The sequence below is a fragment of the Suncus etruscus genome, chromosome 4, assembly GCF_024139225.1.
Source record: "Suncus etruscus isolate mSunEtr1 chromosome 4, mSunEtr1.pri.cur, whole genome shotgun sequence".
NCBI lineage: Eukaryota > Metazoa > Chordata > Mammalia > Eulipotyphla > Soricidae > Suncus > Suncus etruscus.
Window position 1 is genome coordinate 4,864,327 of NC_064851.1, and position 25,849 is coordinate 4,890,175.

Here is a 25,849-nt window from a genome sequence, read left to right on the forward strand (position 1 = left end):
AGGCAGCACCAGCACCTATTTGGAGTCTGGTTATTTCACTGTTTCTCAAACAGCCCTGGCGGGCCCGGCCCCAGGGCTTTGCACACACGTCCTCTATCTCTCCCAAGCTGATTCAGGTCAGTTTCCTGGAGTCCTGCCTTGGTGAGGGCCCTCTATAGCATGCGGTCAATTCAGTCTGCCCCTTGGCACTTACCCTGTCAGATATTATCTCTGAATGTGGTTCTTTTTTGCTTCCTTTAACTGTACCAAGTATCACCCAAACAGTGACTCCATTATCCTCCCAGCACTGAGAACAACTCCCTTCTGGGCGAGACACTCAGTCAATTTGTTGTATTTTGACTTGGTTATGGGGTCATACCATATGGAGGTACTTTGTGGAACCGTGTCATGCTGGGGCTTAAACCCTAAATCCTGCAGGCCACACAATCCTTTTCAGGTACAACTCCGCTCCTCCTCAGTCTTACAATCAACATTTTAATTTAAGTTAATTTTTGTGTTTTGGGGGACCACATCCAGCAGTGCTTAGGGGTTATTCAGGAATTTTTCTGGACAGGCTCAGAGGACCATATGGGATGCCAGGGATTGAACCTGGGTTGAATCCTACTCATTGTCCTATCACTCTGACTCCAGCATTTTCAAATAAATAAAGGAATTTGTTCAGGCATATCTTTCCAGTCACCCCACTTTTATGTCATAGGCTTGCCTTGGAAGGGGCATAGTAGGTTTTTAGAGAAAGGAACTTATTGGGGTCAGGTCCCTCTGCCCAGCTCCATCGAACAACCAGCTCCAGAACTTCAAAAGTAGGAACCCTCCCACATCTGTCGGCTACTAGGAGAAGGAGGAGGAGAAGGAAGAGTGGGTAAAACTCCCTGAACTCCAAAAATGATCAGATCCAACTCTCGGGCATGAATAAGCTGGGTGGGCCTATGGGACAGACAGATCCCTATAGGCTGTCCTCAGTGACCATTCAATCATCCTGACAGCCCTGCAGAGCACAGAGCTGAGGCTTATGCTAGGGAGAGCCCCAAGATACTACATGCCAACTCTGTGCCACTGCTGGGCATGAGACCCCCTCCCCATTATTACTCAGTGCCAGCCAGGGCTGACCGTTTCTGCTGCTCTCAGAAACCATTGTGTGTAGGGAGTCTGAGGAGGTATTTGGAGGAGAAATAGGACCTTCTAAATCAGAGATGTTTAGGGGCCCCTGGAGAGTTTCATGCACACACTCTTCATGTTCTTTTCATGAATTCTTCACACTCTTTTCCTAAATTGTAGATGTGGTCTAGGGTCCTTGGTGAGAAGGAGTCCATGGCTTGAAGCTATAAAGAGTGAGATCAGAAGAGCAATTGAGAGAGAGAGAGAGAGAGAGAGAGAGAGAGAGAGAGAGAGAGAGGCAGACAGACAGACAAACATAGACAGACAGAGACAGACAGAGTCAGAGAGAGAGAGACAGAGAGAGACAGAGAGAGACAAGAGGGAGACAGGAGAGGATTGTACATGTGTATCTTATTGCTGCTTTACACCTGCTTTTACCCAAAACAAAGACGATCCCCCAACTTCCTCTGTTCTTTTGCTATGTAAAAGTCCTCCTGGATCTCATTCCACCTTCCTCTGCCAGGTTGAATCTGTACTGGGAGAATAAAGAGGTTTCAGTTTGGCTTAGTTCATGGAGAGAGACCACGAGGCAAGAAGCCTTTGACTCCATGATCCTCTCCTGACTATCTTGGTTTATTAATTCTTCACGGCTACCCTGCATCAGACCCGTTCACCCGGGTTGGAAATACAGCACATGGGGTCGACTTCACATATCATGGTGAATCAATTTTGTTAATTATTTAAAAAGAAATCCTCGCCATTGTTTTCACTAAGCCACAGGCTCTGCAGAGGGTTGCTGTTTGGTTCTGTTCTCTAACGGGGCCTCTTCGGGCTGTTCCCCACTCAATGCCAGAATCATATCCCTACTGACCAGAACCCTCTGCCACGACGGTCCTCTGAGTAATGTCAGTTGTCCCTAAAAAGAATTTAAAAAAAAAATCACAAGATGAACTCACAGAGAATCAAATGCTGATCTGAACAAAATTGGGTGAGGGGAGGCAGGGGGTTTGAACCATCCTTGGCTCAGGGCTGATTCCAGGTTCTGTGCTTGGGGCTTAACCCTTGCGGGGGTCATTGGGGGACCCTATGCTGTGCTGTGGATATAAGTGGAGCTAGCTGTGTGTAAGGTAGAAGCGCCTTCTCTTTTGTACTCTCTCTCCCTCTCTGACCTCAGCAATAATTTTTTTGTTTTGTTTTGTTTGCTTATTTGTTTTTGGGCCATACTTGCCCTTGCTCAGGGGACTCCTGAGTATGCTCAGCCATACTCCTGGCTATGCACTCAGAAATCCCTCCTGGCAGGCTCAGGGGACCATATGGGATGCCAGGGATTGAACCTGGGTTGACAGCATGCAAGGCAAACCCCCTCCCCACTGTACTATCACTCCAACCCAGGAATGTGAATTTTTGACATAAGTAGCAAAGCCGGCAGCAAAAAAAAAAAAAAAAAAAAAAGCCAGAAATTTTCTTATCAGGACTAGAACCTAAAAGTAAGACCTCCCTATGCCCTCCTCTTTCCTCACCCCTGCTCTCACAGGCACCCAAGGCTGGGCACAGACTCACAGAAAGGGTGGAGCTGAGATTCACAAATATCCGGCTCTTAGGAACGTGCTTGGGCGTGCTGCAAGGATCCAGGGATCCTGCTTGCTTTGCGGTTCTGTTTTACAGTCTCTCCTGCCTTCCTCATTTGCATGCCTTACCATGCCAGCGACCTTTGCAGCTCGCTGTTTATGCCTCCTCTGATGCCCTGCTTGACTGTGACCATCGATAAAGGGCAGAGGAAATGTGCAATTCCCCTTTTCTGTGCCAGGCCTCCCCTTGCACAGAAAAGCCAACTCGGAGCTCAGTATGCAAAGTTTGAGCTCAAGGCCCCAGAATTGCATAGCTCCTGCCCTGCCCCGGTCCTGCCAGTAAGGGGCAGCAGCCGCTGGAGAAAGGCCCATTGGCAGGAGAGCAGGAGGGCACCCAGAGGGCCCAGCTGGGCGCGTTTTGACGGACTTGGCAGCTTCTTGTACTTAAAGCTGAGCAGTGCATCATAGTTTCAGGGTCACCCGAGGCCTCCTGCCACAGTGGTAGCTCATCTGCGGAAGCCAAGTGGCTTTTCTCGAACATTCCACATTTAGCATGGCCGAGCCTCTCTGCAGATGGCCCTGGCTGAACTAAGACAGCTTCTGGTGGAGGCCAAGTTGCACCCGTGGCTGCTGCTTTTAGGAGCCTTCCCCTGGGGCACAGAGAGGGACCAGGTTCAGGAAGCACCTTAGGTATTACCACTAATGGTCAGTAGGATTCGAGGTGCCCAGCAGAAACTGGCTGATAGACATCTGGGGGAACCCTGGCTACTAGTGGAACTTGATCTGGAGGAGCTCAAGGACATACACAGTTAGGGGTCACTGTTCCCTGGCCCCTCTCCTTTGCTTCTTTACAACCACGAGAGGGGTAACTGAGTTGGCGGCTTACAGGAAACAGGCAAAGAGGACAGGTGTAAACCTGGTTGGCCTCAGTTTCCTTGTGCATCCATGGTTCAAAGCCTGATATTCCCTGTTCCTGCAAGCCAGGTTCCTGCATGGATGTTGTTACATGCATACTCATTTTCTTCAAAGTGAGTTTGGACCTGCCCCTTGCTGGGGAAGAATTTTTTTTTAACTTTCCTGCAAGGCAAGTACATGGTTTTATCTTTTTGGCCCAAATCTTTGTTTGTTTGTTTGTTTGTTTGCTCTGTTTTGTTTTGGGGCCACATAGCTCATGCTCCAGTCTTGCTCCTCCTGGCTTTGGGCTCAGACATCTCTTTGATGATGCTCCAGCTATCATACATGGTGCCAGCTATTGAACCCCGGGTCTACAGAGTGCAAATTTCCTTTACTATCTCTCTGACCCCAAATTTAATCTCTCTCTCTCTCTCCCTCTCTCTCTCTCTCCTCTCTCTCTCTCTCTCTCTCCCTCTCTCTCTCTCTCCTCTCTCTCTCTCTCTCTCTCTCTCTCTCTCTCTCTCTCTCTCTCTCTGTGTTGAGCTGGGTTGGGTTGGGTTGGTTTGGGTTGGGTTGGGTTGGGTTGGGTTGGGTGGAAGAAAAGCCAAATCTGAAGACTTGATCTGGCCGCAGGTCAGGTCCCCCCTCTGAGCTGGCCACTCACCTCCTAGACTTCTATCTGTTCTTTCAAACAGCCAGCTCATCTATTTTCCAAAAGGGGAAACTGAGGCTCAACAACTTGAGTTACAGTCACATGCCACAGAACTGATCAGAAGTGGAGTGTGGGGCCGGAGAGATAGCATGGAGGTAAGGAGTTTGCCTTGCATGCAGAAGAAGGTGGTTCGAATCCTGGCATCCCATATGGTCCCCTGAGCCTGGCAAGAGTGATTTATGAATGCAGAGCCAGGAGGAACACCTGAGTGCCACTGAGAGTGGCCCAAAAACCGGAAAAAAGAAAAACAACAACAACAAACAAAGTGGAGCATGAACATAAGTGAGGCAAGTTCAAGTCCAGCCCTCGAACCCTAACCCCTAGAACCCCTAGTGTGGGGGTCCTGAGGAAAACAACTGGCCTTCTTTCTCCATGGAGTATGTGAGGTTGTGTACCCAAGCCCAGGAGCAGTACATAAAACGAGACAAACAGAGCTCTGGAAACAGCTGCAGAGGAAAGATTCAGTACATTGGTGATGTTTATCCTTTTCCAGGCTTTGCTACAATACAAAATGCACTAAAGGGGTAAAGAAAAAAATTAAATATATTTCTCCCGTCTGCTGGGAGCCAAGAAACTCTCATTACAAGAAGCCTGAGATGGGCCAAAGAGATAGCACAGCGGGAAGGGAGTTTGCCTTGCACCTGGCCAACCTGGGTTCGATCCCCGGCATCCCATAGGGTCCCCTGAGATGCCAGGAGTGATTCCTGCCAGGACTAATCCCTGAGTACTGTTGGATGTAGACCCAAAATAAAACAAAACCTAAAAGCTTGAAAAAAAAAAAATGAAGGCTGCTCCTGGTGGCAAAGAATTAACCTTCTCCTCCTTTGTTCCTCCTGTTCTGGAATGATCGTTCCCTAAAAGAAACTGAGAGAGGGATTAAAAGCAAACTAGCCCCAACCTTCCCTCTGGCAGGGCTGACTAGGAGATGTTAGTCATGAGATTAGCCCCAAACCCTTTTTGTCCCTGACCCTCTCCAATTGCCTCTAGCCCCAAGCATTGAATTTGGTAAAAATGGCCAGAGGAGCCGTAGCACAGAGGATAGGGTATTTGCCTTGCACGCTGGGTTCGATCTCTGGCATCCCATAAGATCCCCCAAGCCTGTCAGTAGTAATTACTGGGTATAGAGCCAGGAATAACCCCTAAGGGCTGGGTATGCCTCCCCCCCCCCCCCCGCCCCTCAATACAGCAGCAGCAGCAACAACAACAATAAAATAAACTTGGAAAAGTTGATTGGTTTCTCAGCTGGCCAAGTGCCTCCTTCCTGGGAATTGTCGCCCCTTATTTTGCCCTCTGCTGGATTCTTTGGCAGTACAGAGGTGGACATCTGCAGGGAGGGTGCTGAGCAAGAGATCTATCTGGGCAGAGAAGGTTTGTGTTTCTCCCCTGGGACCTGGTTGGGCGGCACCACAACCTCTGTACTGTGCTAATTAGAGGAACTCAGCTCCTCTGCCTCCACAGCAGCTGGCACCCCACGCAGAACAGCTTCTTCACTGCTCCCTGCCTACAGCTTCCTTGACCGCATCCTGCCTGGCCGCCCATCACTGACTCTTCTAGCCTGTGACCCTAAATATTGCTCTATATGTGTGTGTGTGTGGGGGGGGGGGACAAGTTAATTTGGATCTGCCCCGCCAGTCTCACCTGCCACCAGGTGGGTCAATGTTAGCCCAGAGGCTAACACGAATTAGTCTGGGGACAGTGGAATCCAGGACACAGATCACAGGGAGACAAGGAGGAGGAGAAGGTGGAGGAAGAAGACTACAAGCCAAAAGGAGAGAGAGCCACAAGCTGATCTTCCTGCCTTAGTGCTCATGCATCTATTATCCTTTCTCTCTGCACACCAGCCAACTTGGCCCAGGACCTGGCCACCACCACCGCCGGAAACATGAGTCTCAGGTCCCAGGTGAGAGGTGTGGGGGGACCCTAGCATTATCAGCTCCTCTAGCATATCCCTTGAGTGACTCTCTCCCTCAGTTTCCCAATCTGCAAGCAAGGGCCTTTGGTCTCCACCTTGGGGGCTAGGAATCGAACTTGTGGTTGGTGAACTTGGGGACAGTGCCCATACTTGGCCAGGTATCTTCACTTTCACTTGCTTCCGGTACTTCTGGAAAATTCTTTGCCATTTTCTAGCCCAGGACTTGCCCATGGATCCTGCAAATGTCCTGCTCCCATGTCAGTTTTCCAGTGACACCCACTTTAGAAGCAGTCTGGCAAAAGCCTTCTAAGGTGATTCTGAGCTTATGACCCCATGGAAAGGCCTGGCATACTGATGTCCTCCTGGCTAAGAAAAGCAGCAGTGACCAGAAGGGTCTAAAGGACCCCCTTTCTCCATTTTGTCCCCAAGTCTTTAGAATTGACCAAGATGTCCCCACCTTAGCAATTTGCCCAAATAAGAGAGGCCTTCTATGCCTTTGCCACCCGAATTCTTAGAACTGAGCCTTTCCTGAATATGTTAAAAATTTAAATTATTTTTATTTGATCAATAAACAATAATTTGATAACTTAATCATTATTAATATTTTATCATGAATAACAAATAATAATACTTTATTAACTTTAAAAATAATAACTGGGGGACTCAGCATGTAACTTCCTGCCATGTTCTCTGCTTTTGAGTATGGAAAAGCTTAATGGCATCCACAATCTTGATGCCTTTTCTTCTTTGTCCCCTGTGAATGTTTGTCTTGGTTTGGGGTGTGCTGATTTGCTGGTCCAAGATGTACTGAGCATCTCCGTAGGGCCAGAGACTGGATAGGCATTGGGATGACAATGGTTGGTGAGGTAGGATCACCCCAGGTCTCAGGAAACCCAGCATGTACATGGGAAAGATGGAGAATGGCGGCAATCATGACGGGGGTGATGGTGATAGGGGTAGTGATGGTGGGGATAGCAATGATGATATTCCTGGGGATAATGATGCCGATGATTGGGGCCCAAGATTCCATAGCAAGCAGCAGACCTGGCTTCACTCCACAACACCCCCGTGGGCCACCAAGCAGTCAGGAATGGCCCTTGAGCATGTGCTGAAGTAAGCTGGGTATGGCCCCCCCAAGAACCACAAAAGTGATAAACCAGGCCAGCGCAATAGAACAGCGGGTAGTCCATTTGCCTTGTATTTGACTGAGCCTGGTTCTATCATTGGCATTCCATATGGTCCCCTGAGCACCACCAGAAATGAGCCCTGAGTGCAGAGCCAGGGGTAACTGGGTGTGACCAAAAAAAAAATAAGTGATGAACTGCATTTAAACATACAATTCAGTGTGCTCACAATCCTCTTGTCTGGGTTTAGAACTTTCCCATCTCTCCGAATAAAATCTCCACCATTCAGGTTCCTGTCTCATGAACCCTCATTCGGATTCACTAGAAACCCCCTTTCTAGTGATCTCTTGATTACTGCCTTACCCTGCCTTTTCTGGGCTGACCCTTTCTGAATATTTTCGATAAAGGAAGATCATGCAAGAGGTGACCTTTGGGGCCTAGTTTCTTTCACCTAGTTTATCTCCAAGATTCCTGCAAATGTTTCTTTTCTCTTTCCTTTTAGATGACCAAATAATTCAAGTATAGATAAGCTTTAATGATTTACTGGACTCTTGTTTGTTTTCCTTTTCTGGTAATAATTGAGAATATGGCCATTAATATTTTGTATGCATGTCTCTAAGCATGTTTATCTTTTCATTGGATATTAGAGGAATTTCTAGGAATGGGTTTCTACTTTTTTTCTTTTTGGTTTTTTGGGCCACACACGGCGGTGCTCAGGGGTTACTCCTGCTATCTGCTCAGAAATAGCTCCTGGCAGGCACGAGGGATCATATGGGACGCCAAGGATTCAAACCTACCACCTTTAGGTCCTGGGTCGGCTGCTTGCAAGGCAAACGCCACTGTGCTATCTCTCTGGCCCCGGGTTTCTACTTTAAATGACCAGTTATGGGTTACATGTTTTGAGGAAACACTAAACTTTCCCAAAACGAGAACCCCATATTCTTTTAGTTTTTAATTTGTTTTTGTTTTTTGTTTTTGCTCTCATCAGCATATCAGCATCTTTACATTGCTGCCAAGACTTCCTTTTGCTAGTTTAGAATCTCATCAATGGTAGTATAAAGTGATATAACATCGTATAAAGTGATCTAAAGCAATGTATATCTCTTAATTGCAGGGGTCTCAAACTCAATTTACCTGGGGGCCGCAGGAGGCAAAGTCGGGGTGAGGCAGGGCCACATAAGGGATTTCACTTACCGAATATTCGCAATAAAAAATCGCACTAGTAAGAAAAAAAATCGCAAAAAATCACATTAAACATTTGCATACCCCAAACGGAACTGCTTGAGGTATGCGGATGTTTAATGCTATTTTTTTCTTACTAATGCGATTTTTATTGTGATTATTCGGTAAGTGAATAATCGCAAATACTGCGATATTTGAAGGCCGACTGCGGGCCACAAAATGTTGTACGACGGAGGGCCGCAAACGACCCTCGGGCCGCGAATTTGAGACTCCTGTCTTAATGCCTTTGAATTCCATCAATGCGATAAAATTGAACATCTTTTTAGGCACATGGTGGCTGTTTATATATTTCATTTTGTTTGTTGGTTTGGTTTTAGGGACCACACCCAGCTGTGCTCAGGGCCTACTCCTGGCTCTTCATTCAGGAAATCACTCCTGGCGGGGCTCAGAGGAGACCATAAAAGGTGCCAGGGAATTGATGCTAGGTTGGCCACATGCAAGAAAAGTGCCCTTCTCAGTGTATTATCTCTCCACCCTCAATGTTCTTGTATCTACTTTGGAGACTTTTCTACAAAGTTCTTTTCAAATTGGGTTGTGAGACCGAGTTTTATGTGTTCATCTAACTGGGCCATGGGATGCCAAGATATTTGGCCTGACATTAATTTGGGTGTTTCTGTTAGGAGGTTTGAAAAAGGATAGCATATAAGTTGGTAGACTGAGTTAAAGGGCATTGCCCTCTTTTATGTGGGCAGGTCTGATTAAGTCAGTTGGAAGCCTGGATGGCACCGGGCCGAGCGGGAGAGAGTCCAGTTGACTTTGTTTTGGACCATTGGCCTTGTATTCTATTGTCTTTCGCCTTGGGCCAAGCCTCTTTGGGTTATAGCACTGGCTCTCCTGCCTCTCCAGCTGGGCCCCTTACTGTACTTGGGGGGCTTGTTGCCTGCCATCATTATTTGTCAAGGATCAGAGAGATAGTACAGGGGTGACAGCACTTGCCTTGTATGAATCCAAGCCAGTTCAATCCCAGACACCTGACAGCCCCACAGGCTCAAACACTGATGGATGAAATCAGTTTCCTTTCTATCTGCATCAGCTGTGTGGTTTTTCGAAGGCTGCTTTTTCGTATTTGTTGGGTTGTTTTTGTTTGTTTGAGTGACACTGAGCAATGCTCAGGGCTTATTCTTGGCTCTGTGCTCAGGGGTCATGCTAGCCAGGGTTCAAGGTGTGTCAGGGTCAACAGGGTGCAGGACAAGTACTCTATCCACTGTACCATGTTTTAGGTGTCTGTTTTAGCTGGTGATTTGGGAAAGTTACATAACCTCTTTGGACAGGTGTGTGTATGTTTAATCTACAGAAATGGGAATCTATCCTCTCCCATGGAGCATCCAATGAATTATCCTCTGTGAAGTAAAGGTGATCAGGTGATCGATTTGGCACAGAGCAGGAACTTGGAGGAGGAGGAGGAAGAACAGACTTGAAAACTGCTCTATCTGGTCAGATTCCTGACTCAAGCCAGGAACAGTCACATGCTTGAGCCCCTGATAGAGTCAGGTTCCATTCTCACCCTCTACCTCGAAGCTTGCCTGAGTCCTCTCCTCGCACTCCTGGCCCCAACTTACCTATAACTTCTCCATCATTCAGCACCCAGACAGTACATGATCACTCCTAAGGGACAATGATTCCTCCTGCCCTGTCCCCTCCCTTTGCCCCCCTTGCCTGCTGGACAATAACCCCAGGACAGGAAATCAGAGCTCAGAGGCAGTGAAACAAGAACTTAATCTTGATGATCACTGAGCTCTTTGATCCAGCAGTTTCTGAAGGCCTGTCCTGAGGTTGTTTAGGTAAAGACATCAGCTAAGCCTTATCCCCCCCCTTTATTTTGCTTAAGTTATCTAAAATTGGGCCTTTGATTTGTAGCCAAAGAAATCTAAATGGGTTTCCAGTTAGCTGTCCATTCATCCATCTGTTCTTGCAATCATTTGATCATCATCTCTTCATCTGTTCGTTCATTCATTAACCATCCATCATCCCTTCATCATCATCCCATCCATCATCCATCACCCATTCTGAATATCCATCATCCATCCATCTACCCACCCATTCATCTATCCACCCATCCAGTTAGCTACCAGCCATCTACCTATCCAATCACTCACCCACCTGTACACCCACTCACCCATCCACCCATCATACACCCACTTGCCTTCTCATCCACTCACCCACTCCATCCATCCATACTACCCACCTACTCATTCATCTATTCACACACACCCATCCATCTACCCACCCATCTACCCATCCAACCTCTCAATCACTTTACCATCCATCCATTCATCCACCCACCTACCCTCCCCACCCACTCATCCATCCACCCACACATCCATCCATCCACCCATCTACCCAACCATCCATCCATCCCACCTACCCATCCACCCATTCATTCATTCAACCATCTACCCATTCATCCACCCACCCACCCTCCCCACCCACTCACCTACCCATCCACCAATCCCAACCACCCACTCATTCCTCCATCGGCCCTCCATCCACCTACCTGCCCACCCACTCATCCATCCTTGACTCTTAGCCATCCAGTCTGAGAAGACCATACATTCCCCTTTCCAATACTTACTTTCAATATCTGTAACATGGGGGTCTCCTCACTATCTCTATGGGGTAGTTTCAAGGATTACAGGGCAGCCCAAGCAGAGGAACCCCTCCAAGAGGATGCAGTGAAAGAACACCATCCATCACCCTTTCCTCCCATCCTCACTAAATCCTGCTTGCCAGGAAAGCTGAGGCAGGGTTCATGTTCCCCTCCCCTCCAGGCCCAGCCTATCCCAAGCAGTAGACTTATGTTGGAACAGACTTTATTGTTCGTTCACCATGTTCCAGAAGAATGCTGTCATTCGAGGGCCGCAGGGCGGGAAGGGGGGAGTAAAAAATAACATAAACAAATGGAACAGAAATGCAGAAGGGACTGAGATCCAGGGCTGGGGGCAGAGCTGGAAGACTGCTGGCAGCCAGTACCTCTTAGCTTTGGGCCACCAGAGCGGAGAATTCTGCAAAAGCAAATGACAAGGAAAGGTGAAATCAGAGGTGGGCAACACAGAGAAGACGGTCGAGGCCCACCCCAGTTCCTGTTGGTTCTCACATCTGCTGTGGAGGGACAGAAGATGGGCCACAGGAATGAATGCATGGATTCGGCAAGGGAAGAAAGGCTGAGTGGCCACATTTCTGCCTTGTGTCATCATGCCCCTCACCAGTGATTGTGAAGAAGTCTAGTGAGGTTAGGGGCCAATCATCACCTGAATGCTGACCCTCATTGTTGTTTTTCTAAGCCCAATAGGTGCTGTAGCCTCCCTAGAATATGTCTCTCTCATCACCCCCTTTCCACACAGGAGCAATGGCCAGGATTTTAGCCCAGGTCTGTTCAATATTGTTGGATTCCCACTGTTATTGTGTTCCTAAGCCACCTGGCAGACAGAACCCCATAGAGAAACAGTGCTGGGGACTCTCCTTGCAGTGAAAGCTTCAGAGACACCACTTAGAGATGGAGAAGGACAGCACAAAAAGGGGTACCATCTCCCCGTGATCATTGGTTACTCCAGGCCATCCCTCCTCCTTCACAGAGAGATATGGTTAAGGGCGATCACTTATCAACCACTTTTATTGTTGCTTCAGAAATATTCCTAAGCCCCAGTTTTTATGCTTATTTTCTCCCTGGTGCCTCACTTGCCCCTGTCTATCTTTCTGCTATGTCTGTGGCCCTGCCACCCTGTACATATCCTGGTTTCTCTTGCCCTACATAAGCATTGTCGAAATGGAATAAACTGTCCCTGGTCATCAGTCTGGGACCCATTCTTTCACAGTCAGCAGTTGGAGGGACCATCCTCAGTCCCAAACACCAATCCTCAGTCCCCGGAGGACAGAAGTGGATCCTCGCTGTCTGACTTGGTGATCCAGCAGCTCTTTTTTTTTTTTTTCCTTAAACTTTTTTTGCAGGAAGCTCCCAAGCAGTGCTCAGGTGGCCCCATACGAGTCTTTCTACTGATCTCAGTCAACTGGCCAACTGGTAAACCATTCCATGTAAGGGCCAAGGGATGCCACTAGTCTCCTATGGGATCCCTGAGTTCTGCTAGTGACGCTGAGTCACTAGGGTTGCACCCAGCCATATACAAATCAACCCTAGGTCAGGCATCTGCTCTACTATCTCCTAGATCCTTTTATTGTTGTTTTGATGGCTAGACCTGGTGGTACTCAGGGCTTAATCCTAGCTCTGTGACCAGGGATCACTTCAAGTAGGGCTTGGAGGAAGTCTGTAGAGCTGAGTATTAACAGCAAGTTACGAGAATTGACTCTGAACTCCAAGACCAGGGGTCAAGCATTTGTCCCCTCAGTCATGATCCTGTTGACCCTAAAATACCTCAGTGAGGCTGGTGATCTTTCAAGATGTATTTTAGTATCCATTAATCCTTTGAGGTCCACTTTCACGATTTGTAAAATTGTTCCAAACTGATGGCCTAAGTGGGGAGTATTTGCAAACATTATCTAATTAAGTATGATGTCTTCCCCATGGAAGAGAACCATTAGTTGTATTTTACAGATGGGGAAACTGAGGCCCAAGAGTCCACTGACTTGATCAAAGTCACAAGTGGGATCGGACTCAAATTCTGCTCTTGGGTTTTTTCGTCCTGCAGGGTTGTGACCTACTTTGACCTAGGGATAGAGTGACATATGTCCAGCTCGAATATCGCCATCCCCATGACTCTGTCACACCAGCCACTTTTTATTTACTTCATGACACTCAGCATTTTCTGAAATGATCTATTCATGTGCTTGCTTATTTTTGTCTGTGGGTGGATGGAGTGGTGAGTGGGTGGATGTATGCAGATGGATGGGTATATGGATGGATGAATGGATAGATGAATAGGTGGATGGATGGACAGATGGGTGGATGGATAGGTGAGTGGGCGGCTATTGGTTGGATGCAAATGGATGTATAGATAGATGGGTGGATGGATGGGTGGGTGGGTTGAGTGGATGGATAGATCTACAGATAAATGAGTGTGTGTCTGGTGGACAGATGTAGATGAGATGGGTAGAAGATTAGGTGAGTAGGTGGTTGGTGACTACTGAACCTCCTGATGGTTCAGCAAGCAGGACTTATCTTAGATCATTCTCACAACAGCTCTGGGAGCTAAGTAAATGACTCCCATTTTACAGATGGGAAAACAGAGGCTCAGAGAGGTGACTTGACAGGGCAGATAGACAGCAGAGGGAGCCTTTACCCTGTATCTCAGGAATCCCACTTTCTACCCACATGGATGTCCAAAGCTGCTCCTGGTGGGACAAGCATCCATGGACCACCTCCCACTTCCTACTGCCAGCTGGTGTCTATCCTCTGGCTCTCACCCTGAAGGGGGTGTGTTCTCAGCTACCCTAGCAAGGAGCCCACCTTGTCCTTCACATGGGGGGGGGGTGCTTGGTGTGTCTGTGGGAGGAGACTTAGAGGCAGACTGTAGTGGAAAACAGGGGAATTTGCAGCCTGATTAAGGGAGAGTCAAAGGCCTCTTAAACCAGAGCCCCTTCGTTCTGAGAGCTGCCCCTAGCAGTTGGATGTCTCCACGGCCACCAGCACTGATGTCTGTAGAAAACACAGGAAGCTAATTTTATCCTCTTGGAACCCTAATGGGGCACTTTGCAGACAAATTGAGGGCAGGGGTTACCTCTTTGTCTGTTTTGTCTCTCCCAGGGCAGCGCTCTTAGGAACCAGCCAATTAACTAACAACCCTCATTTCACACACAGAAAAAAAAAAAAAGTCTCCTCTAAAACGTCCTGGTCTTCCTCCTCATGACAAACAAATAAGCCAGCACTCACGAGAGTAAAGTCCACGGATAAGGGCTAGGTTACTGGAGGGAAGATGTCAGAAGATGCCCTTGACTTACTACCATCCTTCGAGGTCCCTAGATAAGAACCCCACTTAGTTTTGTTATCTGTGTAGTACTGGGCCTAGATGTTGCCTCAACCCAGTTTGAACACGAGTCTAGATGTCAACTCCCAACTCTTGCTTTGGGGATCTGGGACTCACTGCTCACAGCCATGTGTCTCTGCTGTGGGCTCCTCAAGTAGCCACTCCTTGGGGTGGCTCTTGGCCATAAGGCTGACAACACTCAAGACTAGGCAGCTGTTGATCTCAAGCTGTTTCTACAGCTCCAGTCACATCACACCACACCTTGAAAATACCTACTGTCAGGCATTCAGTGAGGACTCTGCAAGTGATCTCCAAGATTTACTTGTTGGCATCATTACTGATTTTTCCCCTTACCACTTCCTGTGCTCTTTCTCATGACTGTTCTCTTCCTGACCACTTCTGGTATTATTCCACACCACTTCCTGTGCTCTCCTCTACTGCTTCCTGTGTTCTCCCTCACTACTTCCTATGTTTTCCCTTCTACTTCTTGTGCGTTTCTCCACCACTTTAGTTGCTCTCCCCAACTTCCTGGCAGTGCTTCAGACCAACCTTCATACCCTCTAGCTTTTCTAAAACTGGGTCAAATCTTGTCCCATCACAACCTGACAGGGTGGCCTTTCATCCTCTCTGAGCCTCAGTTTTCCATTTGCAAATTGGGTATGAAAATGCCATGGATCCATGGCCAAGAGGAAAATTAAACCAGAAAGTGCCAGGCACATAGTCCATACATGTTAGTTCCAGCTAGCTCCAACCTCTTCCACACAACCAATTTGGGATGGAGCCTTGAGGACACAATCCCCAGAGAAATCCCGACACTATGATGAGGGAGTCAGAAATACAGAGAAAGCTAAACAGGATCCAGAGCAATAGTACGTGTTTTCTTGTCTTGCACAAAGCCAACCCAGGTTGGATCTCCGATGCCCCCTTGTGCCCCAAGCCTGTCAGGAATGATCCCTGATAGGAGTAAGTCCTGAACAATGCCAGATGTGGCCTCCAAAACAAAATGTCCTGACACCCTCTATTATCTTCTTCTAGATGAGATCCCCTCTCCAGCCTGCCCCTCCATGGAAACAAGAGTTCTCTGATCCTCAGTTTCCACATCTGTCAAATGGGCATACCTGAGACCATCTCCCAAAGGGGCCAAGAGTGAGACTGACCCAGCAGAGTGGATGGGCAATGAGGCCTCATGCAACGACATCAAGTGTACTCCTTGTTGAGGTGGGAAGTTGTACATATTTAGAAGGAATCCAGATCCCCATCCCTGATGCAAGCCAAGAGCACCCTCCGTTGGCCCTGAGAAGCTACGGGAGAGGGTGTCCTGGGTCTGGCTTGTTGATACCAACAGCCTCCGGAGAGCAGAGAATGAGAACAGAGGGCCAGACGATGCGATATCTAATAAGATCTGCCCCAACCCTGGGTGCTGTGGGGACTGGATAAATTTAGAAGCTATTGACAGGTGGGCCGGCTCTGTCGGAGAGGGGGGGAGGCGGCCCAGAGGGGGGGCGCCCACAGTGAAACTGAGACAGGCATTGAGTCAGCTGCTGGAAGGCGCTTTGCTTCCCTCAGTGGTGAGGAGCAGCAGGATGGAGGCCACGGGCCCGGCTTCATCGCCTCCTCTCGAAATAGCTCCCAGGCCGGGTTTCTTATAAACCGGTATTGCAAACAGGATCATTTTCTGCGTAGCAGCAAGGCAAAGTGGGGTCAGGCAGGGTCAGGCCAGAAGAGACTTATCAACAATCCCAGGGCCCAGGGGTGGAGAGGGAGAGAGGATTCCGTTTCATCCTGCCCTGCTTTCTTGTCCCCATTTCCTTTCCAGGGAAACTGAGGCTGAGAGTGTGGTGGCTGGGAAGAAGCAGGCTGAGAGGGCAGAGGAGGCGCCTGGAGAGACCCAGACAAAACCCTCGAGCCAGCCAGCCTGTCCTTGCTGTCCTTCCCTGGGCTCTAAGGTCCTAATTTTTCCAGGAGTGCAGTTACATAAGGAACATGCCTTCCTTCTCGCAGGCTGAAACTTATTTAGTGCAGCGGGACGCAGCGGCCAGGGAGCGTCCACGCGGGAATAACACAGCACAAACCATTTATAACTCACATCTCTGCGCAGCCTGGAGGGAGTGGCGGGGAGGGAGACCCGGATTCCACCAGCCCTGGGGCTTGGCTCTGGACTGGACTCACTGTCCTGTCCTCAGAGAGTCCTGATTTCCTTGGGTCTTAGCGGAATGGCAGACTCCGTCCCTCTGACCTTAGCAAGCAGGGAGAAGAGACCAAACCCTGCAGATCTAGGCTGCAGACAGACCCCATGGCCAGGTCCTGACCAGCTTGGAAATCAAATCCCACAGGGGTTGAGCTGGAGGGCTGGAATTACAGGCCATTTCCTCCCCTCTGCCAGTGGATTTTCTTTCTGGGCCGGGTTGGAGTCCCAGAAAGGCTTCCCAGAGACAGCAGAGAAAAGCAGGCATTTCTAGAACACTGAGAGGAGCAATAATCCGTTGATAAAAAAGCCTTTCATCCCCACTTTGGGGGGACTAGAAAGGCCGGCTCCTCCCCCAGGCTGAGATCTACTTTCAAAGGATGGTTTTTTTTTCCTGTTTGACTCCAACACCCCAGTTCCATCCCAGGAGAAGCAAGGGGCTCTTTTCTGACCTTTCCAACAGCCCCTGGTAAAGTGGCAGTGTAAGGCTGAAAGATCAGGGTTTTGTCAGCAGGAAGCTGCAAGGGCAAATCAAGGCTTTTATGCGCCTACAAGGGCAAAGCTGTAATCAGGACGTTGAGTTTTTTCAGCAGAAGCAGCACCAAAGCAAACCATGAAAGGCCCTGGAGATGGAAAAGGAAATATTGGAAACCAAGTCTGGGTGTGTGGTGAATGCATACGTGCCGTTTGTGGTGTGTGTGTGTGTGTGTGTGTGTGTGTGTGTGTGTGTGTGTGTGTGTGTGTGGCGTGCGTGCAGCTCTTGCCTACAAAAGCATGGAGAAGAACAAGGTCATTGGAACCCAAGGATCCTAATTGGTGGCGGAGTTGGACAGCTCTGAACCTAAGAGTCAGTAAACCTTCAGCCTCTAGCCTCAGTTTCTCTGTCCATATAGTGGGTGCCACAGACAGAGCCTGAAGGTGGGACCGTCTCCCCTGCCTGTACCAAATGGGCAGTTTCAGTGGGGCGCACGGTTTTATGGGGGACATATGGGGATGGGGAGTGGGTGAGTTCCCAGCCTGACTGCAGACTCAGTCCTCACACTGCTCCCGAATCACACAATTAACCGCTCAATGCCTCAGTTTCCTTGTCTGTCAGTGAGGGGACAGATTGGCATCAACTTCCTAGAGAATTCGGAGACAGCGATTTTCAAAGTGTGGGCTGTGGGCACTACCTTGAACTTGTAAGAAATGCACAAGTTGGGATTGGAGGGGGGCCTCCTCCTCAGACCTAAGCCAACAGAAATTCTGGGCATGGGGGTGACACCACCTGGGCTCTGAACAGCCTCCAGGCGCTTCCCCTCAGGGGCGCCCCAGTTGAGAAGCACCTTTGCAAAGATCAAAAAAAGGACTTGAGAGAACTCGTCTGTCTACTCAACTGCACCTCCTGGGTTCTGCCATTGTGGTTGGATTTGGGGCAATCTGTCACCTTCGCCCATGTCTCCTTTTCTGCCTTAAACCCCCCTTTAACAGCTTTGCACTGCGCTTCAAGGGCGGTTTTCAAGAATCAATCGACCCGTCTGTCTATAAAAGCCTGAACTTCCTGGATGTAGAGTCCCAGAGAATGCAAAAGGTTATTATTAGAGCTTGTCTTTCTCGAGCTCCCATCTGGCACCCGAAGGAACCCAGGAAGTGTCACCCACCTGCAGAAAGGCATACGGAGGCAGAGCTGGAGCAGTGCCTGCTTCTAGAACCCCTAACCAGAGTCTCAAGACAGCCTCACCCTGTGCCCAGTGAACAGAGGGGGGCTGGAGCGAGAGCGCAGTGGGGAGGGCATTTGCTTGGCAAGTGGCTGACCTGGGTTGATCCCCGGCATCCCGTAGTCCCTCAAGCCTGCCAGGAGTTAGTTCTGAGTGCAGAGCCAGGAGTAACCCCTGAGTGATGCCAAGGGTGCCCCCCCCCATAAAAGTGAATACAAGGGTCACTAGGAAGTTAGTACAAAGGGGTAAGGCACTTGCCTTGCACATGGCCTGGTTTCAAATCCCAGAACACACAGGTGTGGTCTCCTGAGCACTGCCAGAAATAGTCCTTGAGCACAGAGGCAGGAATCAGCTCCAAGTATAGCCAGTCAACTGTGACCCCAAAATGACCAACCATACTCAACCCCCCAAAAAACTATAACAACAAAAGATATGAGCAGAGCCAATCCCTGCAGAGCTTCTCCAGTAAAGTTTTAAGTGCAAGTCACATGGAAGAAATGCAGTCCTGGAATGTTGGGGACTCCAGAAGCAAAAGGGGACAGCTGAAAGTGACCCCTGGAAGTGAAAGGAAACAACCGGAAATGAAAGGGGGACAGCCAGTAGCACAGGACATAAGGCTTTGAGTCCTAAAGGGCTTGGACCCAGCTCTTGACCTCACCTCTTTCCTGAGCTCCCTCTACAAAACCCTGTCACTGTCTCTGTGTCTGAGGCAACTGAGAAGTGCAGGGGAAGTGAGTGCCAACCACGGGGCCCCATATGCCTCAGTGACATCACATGTCCTTGCTACGTATATTCTTTTGGTCAAGGTCGCCACCAAGCTTGAGCACTGAGCTGGTCCCTTGTCTAGATGCTCAGCCACTGGGTGTCTTGGGACTGACCAGTTCAAGGCCCCTGAGATTGGAAAGAGCAGGCATGGAAGGGCCATGGGATTCTAGCTGGGAGTCAAGGCCATCCTCCCAATGATGAGCAGGTCTGAGCCAGATGCTTTTCAAAGCAGAACCATGGATGAGAACCTGCTGGACCTTCTGGCCCATTATTTCTCCATCACAAGCCCTGGCAAACAGTTCTCTCTCCTGGCTGCTTTTGAAACCCACCCACCATGTCCTAGCCTTGAGTGCCTTTGCGGAGATGGGTATGGTCATGAGCCCTGCTCTTGGGACCACTACAAGGCTGGTCACAGCCTCCAGATCTGTACAGAATCCCACATCTCAGCCTCTCACCACTCCCAATGGCACCACTGACCATGTATCAATTTATGTGCTTACAAACACACAAACACACACACAACTGCACACACCACAACAATGGCTCTTGGGTATTGACATTTCTGGGTGCAGTGTAAAATATGTCCACAGACTGTGTTGGGATTCTCAGAATGTCCCAGGCTGGGCCCCACCTAGCTCCCAAGGATGGCAGAGCTCAGGGGCATTGTACTGAGTTGAGCCTTGGCTTCGAAGCCGATGGCAGGTGAGTCCCAGGGCTTAACACACATATGCTGGCATTCTGTGAGAAGACTCAGGTGAACACTTTAAGATCTGGGCTGGGCAGAGAAGGATGCAGGGAATGAGGCCGGCAGCTGGCCTGGATTTTTTTATTTTTTATTTTTTTTCCCCCTCCTTGATTTAGGTTGCTCTGGAGCAGCCAGCCGTGAAGACCCGGCCTTGGGCTTAGGAACAATGGCATATTGGTGGCAGAGTTGAAATAAAAAATGGAAGGTGGACCTGGCAGCCGGAATGGGGTCACATCAGAAGGGGGCATGGGTTGGAGCAAACTGTTAAGTGGCCTGATTTTGAGAGGGGAAAGTCACACACACACAGACACACACACAGACACACACACAGACACACACACACAGACACACACACACACACACACACACACTCTCTGGGGGTACCCAAGACCTGACACTTGTATCTGACTCTCCCCAGCCTCATTGGTTCTTATTATTCCTTAAACCCTGTTTTCTTTATCCCACCTCCCAGAAGAGCAGGTGGCATCAGAGGCCAAGGAACTGGCCGCGTCTGACCTTGTGAATGTCTCTATTCTAGTTCCAACATAAAACTTTAATAAACTTTCCCCATGGTCAGCGTCCTCGCACTTTTCCCAAGGCAATTTGGACTTGACAGACGCTTCATTTTCACAAGGAGCCCGAACAGTTTTGAGGATAGAACTCACATCTAGGTAGGGAGGGAGACCTGGGCACAGAGTGTGCCTAAGTCAAGGTCATAGGAGGGGAAAGGTCCATACCTTTCCTTGAGGAATTAGTGGGGGGAGGAGGAACACAGTCTTGGGAGAGGTGGACATTCCAAGTGGCCTGCATTAGGTTAGGAAGAGCCTCAGGATGGGGCCAAAAGTTTGGTCCCCATTTCTGTTCATGAAGTTGTTAGGTGTATAACGCATTTTTCCACCCTGCTAAATCCTGCATACAAGTACATCCATGCCTCAAGACAATCATGCTAGATAAGGCTGGGGAGGTGACTCAGTATCAGAGCACTTGCCTTGAATGTGTGCAGCCCCGGTTCGAGCCCCAGCAGTGCCTCAAAACAAAACTAAGAGCCCATTTCAGGACAATCATTATTCTCCTTTCCAAGATGAGAAAACAAAAGCCCAGAGTCATACAGATAGAAAGTGGTAGGACTGGGATGACAACACAATACTAGGTCCAGAGAACAGAGCCAGGACGCCCCATACACACACATACACACACACACACACACATACGACCCCAGTTTTCTATTAGCTGAGCACAAAGGCCAGGAGGGGGCTTGGGAGTGGTAGAGCTTGTTGGAAAGAATTATTTCTCTTTGAGCCAGAGTGATAGTACAGGGTGGAGAGGGTTGTCTTGCACGCGGTCAACGCAGGTTCAATCCCCAGCATCCCATATGGTCCCCCGCAAGCACCGTGAGGAACAATTCCTGAGCACAGAGCCAAAGTAAACCCTGAGCCCTACTGGATGTGGTCCCCAAACAAAACAACCCCAAGCCAACAGTCATTCCTGTTCGGCATCTTGCAAGGGCTCAAAATTCCTCGTGTGCCTTAAAGTACTAAAAAGAGGCGCTTTCAACCTTGGTTTTCCCATCTGCAAAATGGACACGATCCCTAAAGATGCCAAGAAAGAGGATGATGAGGGAACGTGCCTCATTAGGTGAGTGGGGAATTAGCACTGAGCTCATCCAGCTGCAGGAATATTCTATTAGAAGGGAGAAGCTCAGAGAGGCCTGGAGACAGGAAGTTCAGGACACCAGGGCAAACTGTCTAGGGAGTGAATGAGCAGGGCTGGATGGAGATAAGGACTTTCCATGTCAGGAATCTGAGAACTGGGGCTTTGAGGATCCTTTAGCCTCCTCTTGAGTTACACATGGGCATCTGAGACCCAGAGGAGAAAGACGCCCCAAGGTCACCCAGCAAGTTGGGTCAGAGGCCCGGAAGGAACCTGGACAGAAGCTAGGTCAAGTTTCCGGTAGGAAGCAACTCAGCTAAGCACCTCTGACTCAGATTTAGGGGAACCTAGCTCTTGTCTGCTTCCTCCTCTCAGTGCCTCATCCCAGACCTACCATATCACTCATTTCCTTCTCTTCTTGGGGGACACAGGATAGGAATATGCAGCAGACACGCATCCCAAGACCCGAGACCCAAGGTCATGGCCTCTCACTCACCCTCCACTCCAATCTTGCCGTCCCCATCCTTGTCCCCTGCGGCCAGCAGTGCCTTGGTTTCCTTGGCAGACAGATCTCTGGCATCTGGAGAGAAGCCCTTCAGGATAAATCTGGGGAGGGGAGAGCAGGGGTGAGGGGGAGGAGAGAGAGAGTGAGAGAGTCAGGGAGGGTGTCAGCCAAGGGCACCTTGCAGAATTACCGAGTTTGCAGGGGTGCGGTGGAAGCAGGCAGAGGGCGGTGGGCAGCTGGGTTAGCCGGCGGGAAGTGGCTGGCATGTGTGCAAATGTGCAGGTTGGGGGCACCTGGACTAGACAAAGGCTGGGGAGGGCCCAGAAGGGAAGGATGGACGCGCAGGGAAAGGACAGACTGTCCTCAAGGGAGGATTCACCACAGTGCAGACCTGACTTTATTTTCCAGCCAATGCTGAAACTTCTCTGAGCCTGGTTGAAGCCAGACACAGAGGTGGAGAGATGAGCTTAGAAAAAAAATGAGGGGGAGATCCCCTGGGGAAAATGGAGAAGTGGAGTGTTGAGAGAGAGAGAGAGAGAGAGAGAGAGAGAGAGAGAGAGAGAGAGAGAGAGAGAGAGAGAGAGAGAGGGAGAGAGACTCTATAGTGTAATATGAGCAATATGGGGGTGTTTGGAGGAGTCTTAGAAGGTACCTTCCTCCCCCACCCCCATCCCGGATAAGGGAAACATCAGACAGGTTTTCTGGAGGTAACACCCAGAGTAGAGATAGTGGCTGCAGGAGCACGTTGTGATTGTGTAGAAATGAAGGTTTCTAGATAGAGGGGACCCAGTGGGAGTGTCTGGGGGAGACAGTGGGTGAAGGGGAGAGACCCTGCTCCATTCTTTCCTCTTCCTCTTAATAAGATGCAGGATAGTCCTGCCAGACAGATGCCAGACATAGACAGGGCCAGGTGGGCAGGGGTGGGGAGGAGGAGATGTCAGGAAGTGACTTTGCCAACACCATTTGCACTTGTCTACTTTTGTATTTTGTTGGTTTGGGGGCCACATCCGGCTGCATTCAGGGGTTACTCCTGACTCTGCACTCAGGAATTACTCCTGGCAGGCTTAGGGGACCATATGGGATGGCGGGATGAGTGCAAGGCAAGCTCCTTCCCCGCTGTGTTGTTATTTTTTTTATGCAACCCCCACGCTGAGAAGATGGCTCAAGGGACCAGAGCACAGGCCTAGCACGTATGAGCTCTGGGTTCCAGAACTAGTATTAAGTCCCACAAGCACCGTGGGGGATCTGCTTCTAAGCTTTACCAGGTGTGACCTCCCCAAACCCCAAAAGTAAAATAAAATCATCATCTCAAGGTGGCACCCTGGAACCTCTGGAGTCACCCAATATGACTTTGGCAGCTAGAACTAGGCTGATGGGAATGTATTATGTGTGTGTGTGTGTGTGTGTGTGTGTGTGAACATGTAAGGGTGGGGAGAGTCTTGGGGACAAGTGAGAATCAATGAAACATCCAAGTGAGGGCTCACTGCCTGCCTGCGATGTGAGGCGGCGAGAACAGCCACTTCCTTGGTATTAAATTATTAAGTAGCCTCATTCCATTAGTGATATTAAGTGGCTATAATTTAACCTAGTTAGCTGCCCTTTCTGCAGCAGCGCATGCTCTTCCGGAAGCCACCTTGGTGCTGGGGGACATGGGGCGAGGGTAGGCCTGCAGGGAGCAGCTCTGCCCCAGCCCCAGCTCCCTTCCCATGTGCCCTAGCCTCAGTTTACCCCAGTTCATCCTCCTCGATGAAGCCACTCTTGTCTTTATCCAGGATCTCGAAGGCCTTCTTCACATCGCCCGCACTCTTACCCTTCAGGCCAACCATTTGGAAAAATTTTTTGTGGTCAAAGGAATCCACACCTGAGGGAAAAAGGGAGAAGCCCATTTGAGTTTAAAAAAAAAAAAAAAAAAAAAAGAGGAGGAGGAAGGAGCAAGAAGAAGGTGGGGGGAGTGAGAAAGGGCGCAGAGCATTTACTTCCCCCCACAGAGGTGCAGAAGGATGGAGGGAAGGCACCCCAGGGATGGGGGAGCATTTGGGAGCCCCAAAAAGGAGAGAGGATTGGCCCAAGGTCAAAAATAGAAAAATTGGACAAAAATGGGCTTGTGCCTCCTCTGGAAGATTTCCTGGCCTCCATACTGCACATTGAGGTGTGTGTGTGGGGGTGCAACCTTGGAAGAAAGAGGGGTTTCTCAGCTACCATGCCCCGAGTTTGGGCCAGCTCCCTCCCCAACCCCAGTATCTGTGGGGTAGGGGTTGCCCTCTTAATTTCTCCAGGAACTGGATAGGAGTTTCTTGCTAACCCAGTGGGAGGAGGGGAAAATTGGGGTGGAGAGTCCAAGGGACCCCCTTAGGAATTCCACTTTTTCTCTTCAGAGGGGAGAAGGGGGCTGGGAGACAAGGTTGCCTAAATAAAATTTCTCCCCAGAGTCAATTCCCTCCCTGGGAGCAAGGCACCACCCCCCCCCCCTTTCCAGCACTGTGAGATCCTGTAACTTGAGCGCATGGGGATGGGCCTCTTGGGGTCCCATTGTCCCCTTTCAGCCTGGAGCTGGAGAGAAAGTTGCTCTGCGTGCCTTTCTAATGGGAGCTAAGACCACCACACCAGCCCACCTTCTGCCCAGCTAGGTGACCTTGGGAGACGTCCAGCCCTTCCTCAGCCTCAGTTTCCCCCTATCCGGGTGGTCTCGGGGGCCCAAGGCAGGTTGCTGAGCGCTTACCCCCCTGCGCTTGCTGGGAGAGGTAAGAGAGAAGAGATTGCAAGTTAAGTCGGGGAGCCGGCTAGGCAGAGCAGAGCCTACTGCGGAAAGGTAAAGGTAACCCGCATGAGTGGCTGTCCGGAGGGGCTGCTCTGAGTTGGGAGTGGGGAGAGGGCTTGGACAGTCGGGGTCATCCTCAGTGACCGCTGGACCCAGAGTCCCAAAAAGCGGGCAGCCCTCACCAGCCACATGCTTTCAAAGGGAAACTTCGGACATTCATCCACAAGGACCCCGAGGTCAGAGGAGGTCACCCTGTCCGGCCGTTCCCAAGCCCACGAGCGTGCCTGGGTTTCGCCTTGTCCAGATGCTGAATTTGGACTATGTGGCCAAGAGGGCATGGGCATCCTTTAGTTTCAAGCAGGGTGCCCAGTTTCCCCACTTTCTGCTGCCAAAGAGTTGGGGGGGGACCCTTCCCCATCCCATCCTACCCCAATCTCCCAGCCCAGACCCCCCTCAGGGTGCGTAGGGCAGGACGGACAGATGGACAGGAGGTGCAGGGGCCCCGGTGGCAGAGGAAGGGAGAAGAAAGAGGAGAAGGAAAGCAGGGTAGCGCGCAGCTCACCCGCAAAAGCTGCCAGAGCCTTCTTGATGTCCTCAGCGCTGAGCAAGTCTGTCATCGACATCCTGCAACTGTTTGAGCGGGCAGAGCAAGTGCGAAAAGATTAAAAAAGTGCTTTTCTCATCATTTCTGCTCATATGACCAGAGCTGCAGTGTCGCGCGCTCCGGGCGCACGCTCGCCTGGCCTGGCTCTTGGCCAGGGGGTGCCAGGCTGGGCGGGCAGCCAGAACCGAGCTCAGTACCAGCCTGGCCGCCGAGCTGTGCGGGTCCCGCACGGGTTCCAAGCACCCCTCTCCGGGGTTTGGGGGGTCCCGAGTCCCCAGAGGGCAGGGACCACCTCAGGGGTTCCCAGTGCGCTCTTGGCACCAGCGCATTCCGGAGGGTTCCCCGGCTCTCCAAGGACACCCAGGACAAGGGTCTAGGGTGGAAAGAGGGTCAGCCCTGGGGAGGGTGGGGGTCTGGACTGCAGGGGGACAGACTTGCACCCCTCCGCCCGGCTCTGCCCGGCTTGCTTTCTTAGTTC

The 25,849-nt window shown here is 50.1% G+C and overlaps 1 protein-coding gene across 1 annotated transcript; it reads right to left on the reverse strand.

The window, feature by feature from the left end:
* Positions 1-11,344: 11,344 nt before the first annotated feature.
* Positions 11,345-25,470, reverse strand: PVALB (parvalbumin). Its single transcript, XM_049771739.1, has 4 exons — positions 25,330-25,470; positions 23,738-23,870; positions 22,001-22,110; positions 11,345-11,549 (listed from the first exon to the last, which is right to left on the reverse strand). The coding sequence occupies exons 1-4, from the start codon at positions 25,388-25,390 to the stop codon at positions 11,521-11,523; spliced, it is 333 nt and encodes a 110-aa protein (XP_049627696.1). The 5' UTR covers positions 25,391-25,470; the 3' UTR covers positions 11,345-11,520.
* Positions 25,471-25,849: the final 379 nt, after the last annotated feature.